Below are 6,474 nucleotides of genomic sequence, written 5' to 3'. Positions count from 1 at the left end.
GGAGTGGAGTGGGGTGGGATGGGGGGTGTGGGGGGGTTGGTGCGTAATGGCGCGGTATTAAATTCTAATTAGAGAAGCAGGGGATCAATGATAGGGAGGTTGGACAGCTCGGTCCCCCAGTGCCAGCCCAATAGACTGATGAGTTATTGTCATGTAAAAAAGCGCCAGCAATAAGACCCAAACGCTGTGCTATTGTCCAAGCGGAAAGAGCCAAGTTTATTATGAGGACTATATGCTCTAGAGACCTCAGGCTAGGCGGCTCTTTGGGAGGCTTTTCATAAAACAAGGCTCAGCTCCTTTAAAGGAGGGCAGTTTTGGAGCGGGCGCTGAGCAGTGCACATCTAGCCACGGTTCCTGGCCTCCTGCAAACCAGTAAAAATCCAACAGTCACATCCTCCCCTAAGCCAGTGCGCATCGCGGTGCGGTCTGTTTTATGCCTGCCTCGCCATTTGAATCCGATTTAAAACTCGCCGTTCTCTGGTTTTTCTCTGGGAGTGCGCCTTTCTTTATCCACTGAGCCTTTTCAATGTATAAAATGGAGTATTCTTACCTCAATTCCTCCGCCTACGAGTCATGTATGGCCGGGATGGACACGACGAGCTTGGCGTCAGCCTATGCGGACTTCAGCTCCTGCAGCCAAGCTAGTGGCTTTCAGTACAATCCGATCAGGACCACGTTCGGGGCCAGCTCCGGGTGTCCTTCGCTCACACCGGGATCCTGCAGTCTCGGGACGCTGCGTGACCACCAAAGCAGCCCTTACGCCGCAGGTAAGACACCCAACAACTTTGATTCACTGGCTGAGGCACGCAAGAATCTCTTCCTCGGTATATAGGACGCGTTGATTGCATTTGAAAATGGAAATGTGTTTAGTATTTACCAAACGAAATTTGCTTACACAAATGAAAGAATTTATCACGTTAGAAGCGATTGCAGGCAAGAGGTAATTCGGTTACGGGGTTACACTATCCCTGTCACACCCTAACCGCCAACAAAATTATCTTAAGCTGCCAAAATGATAGGCATAATTTATTTACTTTGCGATGAGACATAAAGCTTCGAAAATAATGAAATAACCAAAGGCTTAAGCTCATTATTGGCACTGGATTGAAGTTACACTAGCACCCAAAGTGGAAGATGAAGACATTTACAACAAGTTTCGAAAAATGTCCTAACAGTATATAATTAACCACATCTCATATTCAATTACAACAGCGACAGAATACAGGACGTATCATAATCAATTATAATTATATTAATCAATTTCATTTCAAGAATCTAATCTTACGTGAGCCTTTTTTTTATCCAATTTAGCCAATTTATCACCAGTGCAGCATTTAACGCTCGGAACCTAGAATAACAGCACAGTCATGCAACTGGACCATTTGACCATCCTCGTGTGCACTTTTTTTTACTTTTCTCATCTTTTCTTACAGTTCCTTACAAGTTGTTCACGGACCACGGTGGTCTAAATGAGAAGCGAAAGCAGAGGCGTATTCGGACCACCTTCACCAGTGCCCAGCTGAAGGAGCTCGAGCGGGTCTTCGCCGAGACCCACTACCCAGACATCTACACGCGAGAGGAGCTGGCACTAAAAATCGATCTTACAGAAGCTAGAGTACAGGTATGCTGGCTCCCACTGACTTATGCGCTACAAAGAAGTGATTAATGGCCGCTTTATTCATTTATAGAATTGGAATAGTATTTTTTGAATGCGTTTTAAACATTTACATAAAACATTGATAACTAGGTACTTTATCATGGGATGGCAGTTTATTGCATATTTTGGACAATGCCATCAGGTGGCTTTAACCATAATAACCCACAGGCCCCAGTCAACTAACTGGTTCTCTGCCTCCGCTGCTTCTACAGGTTTGGTTCCAGAACAGACGTGCCAAGTTCCGCAAGCAGGAGCGAGCAGCAGCGGCTGCTGCAGCAGCGGCCAAGAATGGATCTGGCAAGAAGTCCGACTCACGGGACGAGGACAGCAAGGACAGTAAAGTCACAGACCCTGACAGCACAGGCGGTCCAGTGCCCAACTCGAACCCGCCTTCTAGCTGTGGTGGGCCAAGTCCAACCGGTGGACAGGTGAACAGCACTGGAAACGGACCGGTTGAGCAAGTGAAGACGTCCGTGGCTAACATGGGTGGCACCGCCCCAAGCCAAGGATGGGCCTCGCCTCCAGGCTCCATCACTTCAATACCAGACTCACTCGGTGGACCGTTCGCAAGTGTATTGTCCTCTTTGCAAAGACAGAACGGAGCCAAGGCCACTCTAGTTAAGACCAGCATGTTCTAGCTAGTGTGATGGGAAAGGAGAAATTGTGTCAGAGTGGTGTATGGACAAAAACAGTTTACCCTTCATGATAGAACAGCAATGACTCAACAGTGGAGGGATGGCACTGATTTCTCTTCTCAAGATTTGAAAACAACTGAAGAGACCAACGCTACTGGTCGTCACTTGAACATTTGACATTCGATGCCGTCCATCTCAGACTAAAGGCTGGATCATCCAAGTGATTTTTTGTTACCTCTTGTGCGTCGTTTTTTTGTTTGAGAGTAATTGTGGTCAGTACCATCTCTGCTAGATTCAAGTATTAGTCTACCATATGTGCATCTCCAAAACATCTCCTCGACGGACTGTGCTGATATTGTCTGAAAAAAATGGCGCTACTCCTCGACATTTGTTTACACACAGACGTTTGACATTTTATGTGTTATAGAGTCTGAACCGCAGATCCCAGATTCCTCTTTGGATCGAATTGAATGTTTCATTTCTTTTTTTTTATTTTGGTTTCGATTTCCCCAACACTTAGAAACCGTTTTATGGGCTAGAAAAAGAAACGAATTGTCTTTATCGGTGACATTATTAAGCAAATTATTCCCTAAAATGGCACAAGTATACATTTCACTATTGACAAAAACGTAAATGTTTTGTGTGTCTTTCTACGGCTGTGTTTTTGTGGCTCAAATGTATAGTGTTAATATGTATTCTTGTCCTCGATAGTCAAACATAGGCCATATTCCCCTTGTAGTTCATTAAGGGTCTTTTTAATGTTTTACAAAGCTACCACTGGCAAATTACTTTTGGGAAAAAGAAGGAATGGATGCAAACATTGTATTTATTTCAGTATTATTTGCATGTTGTCCTTTCCGTCCAATTTTATAATAATTTTCCCTATTTTGTGAGCATACTGTAACATGTTTTGTCCAAGACTTGACAATTATTTATATGTAGGTAATGGATGCTTATATTTAAGAAGGAAATATTTCTACATGTGCACATAGTTTTTCAGGTGTACCATTGAAATGGTTGTTGATGATAAAATAATAATAATTATCATTATTGCTTTGTCATATGTTTTTCATTCAGTCTCATTATTTTAATGATTCAGAAACATAAATTAATTCGAGGAATTCATTTTAACGCAAGAAAATGTAACCTGAATCATTTTGCAGCAGTATCATCGAACAGTAGGCTTACATTAGTGAAATGGATACCATATTTAATTTACATTTGAACCTATTTTAGTATGGATAATAATACCGTTATCCATAACAAGAAATTATAACATACTGCTATTTAGAACTAATTATTAGGAAGTTGTCCTCGAACTTCCCCTAGCACGCACGTCAGGACCATGGACAGCACCAAGAGGTAACCAGCAGTGTCTTCACCCACCTCCACACACACTCAAAGAGGGAGAGAGAGAGAGAAAGAGATATAAGAATTTCAATTGACACTGACTACCTGATTTTTTTTTAGATTCTTTATTTATAAACATACAATATGCTGTAAAGCCATTGCATTTGAACATCAAATTAATCTATGTTCGGGAAATATTTAGGTGAATATCACAATAAATATAGACCTCAGACGCAAAATATCTTTTCCAAGGTAACTATCCTCTCTCCTAGACGACATCAAGTCTCTGGTAAAATGCCCTTGTCCTGTAGCCTATATCAATATACCTAATTAAACATAAAGAACGTAACCAGTTGGCGCTCGGACAGACTGGCTATACAAGAAGAAAATAAGATAACAGAGTAGATTTCAAATATATTCAAAATGCTTCAATGGTTCAAAATGAAAAAAAAAAAAAGATATTCTGAAATAACATATTCATCTGTGAAGCCTCGTTTGCTTACACTATACATTCCTATAAGATCATGTTTAAGAGGCTGGTGGCACAAGTGATCGCGTGTTTGTGTGCATGCGTGTGCGTCTGTGTGAATTATTGGGAACAACCTTGTGATCTCACACCTGTACAACCTATTGTGTAGATCGGTGTGTTGACGTGGAAGATGAACACATACAAGCTGTTTAATTTGTTTATTCACTCATAGTTTTGTGGAGTTATTCACAAATATCCAAATATTCAGTAAGGCAAAAATAAGGAATTGACACACGGTTTTTGCCTACTACAACAAATCATCTATTTGGTTCATGTTTGCTTCACCTTTTAGTTTTTATAAGTCATCAGACCTTACAAAATATTTTGCTGATCCAAATATACATCGCATTTTCATTCAGAAGATAATGGACTATTCGGCGTAAGAAAAGTCTGAAAGAAAGAGAGCCGGGGAAAGAAAAGACAAGGGGATATCTTAACTACCATGAAGCCCTATGGACCAAACATAAGCCCGTTTCCCAAAATGCGAAGATCTAACTCGTTCAGCGCGTTCCTACATCAATACTTTTCTATGAAAATAACAGCCCGTCCTCAAAGCTCAACTAGTGTGGCTACAGACAGACCATCTTTGGGTTTCATCAAACGGCTTCACATTCTGTTGCGGGTACGCATTCCCTCGTTTTCCTAAGGCACATAATAATTGCGGTCATAACCGAGGCGGGGACACAGCAAAGGTATGAACGACCGAAGAAGCAGGTAGCTCGGATGGAAAATGGGTGCGTGAGGGGAACAAACCGCAATGACGACATAACCTCCACAGATGCAACCAGCTTGACGTGCAATCCTCTCATAGGTAATCAATAACATTAAATTTAGTAAAAGAATGTATTTCTTTTTCAAGCAGGAAATGAAACGAAACGCAGGAGGACGTTCATTGACGAACCGTGTGTCAGTACTGTTTTTGGAAACATGGCTCCCGAAATCATTCTGAAGGACACCGGAAAGAGAGGGAGAAGGGCGTGCGTAAAATGGCCTTTTATATAAAAGGCAGAGTAAAGTAGCCTATGTAAAGCTTAAAATTAAACATCCTTTGTTTTTTTTGGCAAAATACCTGGTAGAAAAAATATCTCTAGCCTGGAAGTAATTTCCTCTTTCCCTATGTATTCCCTCAAACTGACAATTTCCTGGGCCAGGTCTATATTTCAGGTCTATATTTCTTTCCAACTTTAACAGATCAAAATGCTACTGAAATGTATACATTTTTCTCATTAATTGACACAATTTTCGTATAGTACATATAGACTGTGGGCAATGAATGAACTCTTGATGTGAGGAAACATTGCGGTGGTCATAACTATTCTGGACCTGTAACAGTTGAATTTCACATTGTGACGTTAGCAGAGGATAGAGTTGTTATTAGGAGATGAATAAACCAAACTGTTGTCCTCTTTTAATTCTAATAAAAAAAGAGCTTCCCCCATTTTAGGTATATATTAGAAGTGTATAATATTCCATCTATGTTATTGGTAACTGGAGAAATATACATAAGCCCTCCTCATTTGGAGGTGGAGATAGTTTCTTGTCTATTGTTGCATTTGAACACTACGGTGGCAACACCAGACCCAATCACACTAGGCAGGGGGACCAGGATCCAGGAAGGAGACTCATCGGCACACAACAGCTGTTTATCTGGACATGCTTGATGAGGAGAGAGGAGCGGAAGTCTGGATGGACTGGGCACGGGCACTCCCGCAGGCGCATCACAGGGTGGTGGGCTGTCCTGCCGCTGGACAACGAGATAAATAAAAAAAATTAAAAAAACAGGAAGACAAATAAATAAGTAAACAAGCAGAATGGGCAGCATCTATGTCATCGGATCTTTAATTCCAAATGTATGAGACTCACAGCGTGAGCGGATGTAGCATTGATGGCAGTTGAGAAGGCCGTTGCGGATCCTGACGTCCGTGCCTGTGGTCGTGTCTCCAAGCTGCCCCTTACAAATGCCACACTGGACGCAGGGAAAAGGACACAATAAGACATCAGCGGGAAGCAGATACAGCACAACCAGTGTGATACATGACACATCCCCCATTATTACTTGTCAAAGGTCAGAGAGAGATAGAGACCCCCAGAATGATATATTGATGAAGTTAACTACTTTACTTAAACCGACCATTGATGATTACAGTTCAACCCATTACAGCTTTATCACAGATAACGCAATCCATTAGGATAGACAGGATGGTGTATTTTCTTCAGCCCTCACCTTAAAGCACTGGATGTGGAAGTAGAGGCTGAGGGTCTCGATGATCATGGCGGCCCCTTTCCCCAGGGGGAGGGCACAG

At 41.9% G+C, this 6,474-nt stretch overlaps 2 protein-coding genes across 14 annotated transcripts in view; one reads left to right on the top strand and one right to left on the bottom strand.

The window, feature by feature from the left end:
- Positions 1-327: 327 nt before the first annotated feature.
- On the top strand, positions 328-3,281 carry phox2bb (paired like homeobox 2Bb). The gene is made up of 3 exons (XM_042075440.1): positions 328-767; positions 1,434-1,621; positions 1,870-3,281. Exons 1-3 carry the CDS (start codon positions 527-529, stop codon positions 2,293-2,295), a joined length of 855 nt encoding a protein of 284 aa, XP_041931374.1. The 5' UTR covers positions 328-526; the 3' UTR covers positions 2,296-3,281.
- A 1,033-nt stretch (positions 3,282-4,314) lies between these two features.
- The window catches only part of limch1b (LIM and calponin homology domains 1b), a 125,020-nt gene continuing 122,860 nt past the window's right edge, over positions 4,315-6,474 (bottom strand). For all 13 annotated transcript variants that reach the window (XM_042075351.1, XM_042075347.1, XM_042075349.1 and 10 more), the window contains 3 exons: positions 6,396-6,474; positions 6,035-6,137; positions 4,315-5,915 (listed from right to left, as the gene is read on the bottom strand). The exon at positions 6,396-6,474 is cut by the window's right edge and continues 30 nt beyond it. In XM_042075351.1, the coding sequence (XP_041931285.1) occupies positions 5,890-5,915; positions 6,035-6,137; positions 6,396-6,474 (208 nt within the window). In that variant the 3' untranslated portion in view covers positions 4,315-5,889. The remainder of the gene's footprint in view (positions 5,916-6,034; positions 6,138-6,395) is intronic.

The sequence above is a fragment of the Alosa sapidissima genome, chromosome 20 (genome assembly GCF_018492685.1).
Source record: "Alosa sapidissima isolate fAloSap1 chromosome 20, fAloSap1.pri, whole genome shotgun sequence".
Taxonomy (NCBI): Eukaryota; Metazoa; Chordata; class Actinopteri; order Clupeiformes; family Clupeidae; genus Alosa; species Alosa sapidissima.
This window is presented reverse-complemented; position numbering and strand designations above follow the sequence as displayed.

Bases quoted from the DNA above. Each gene is read 5' to 3' on its own strand.
- phox2bb (XM_042075440.1), top strand. From the start codon at position 527: ATGTATAAAATGGAGTATTCTTACCTCAATTCCTCCGCCTACGAGTCA. The intron at 768-1,433 runs GTAAGACACCCA...CTTTTCTTACAG, and splicing joins AAGCAGCCCTTACGCCGCAG to TTCCTTACAAGTTGTTCACG. The intron at 1,622-1,869 runs GTATGCTGGCTC...CTGCTTCTACAG, and splicing joins TTACAGAAGCTAGAGTACAG to GTTTGGTTCCAGAACAGACG.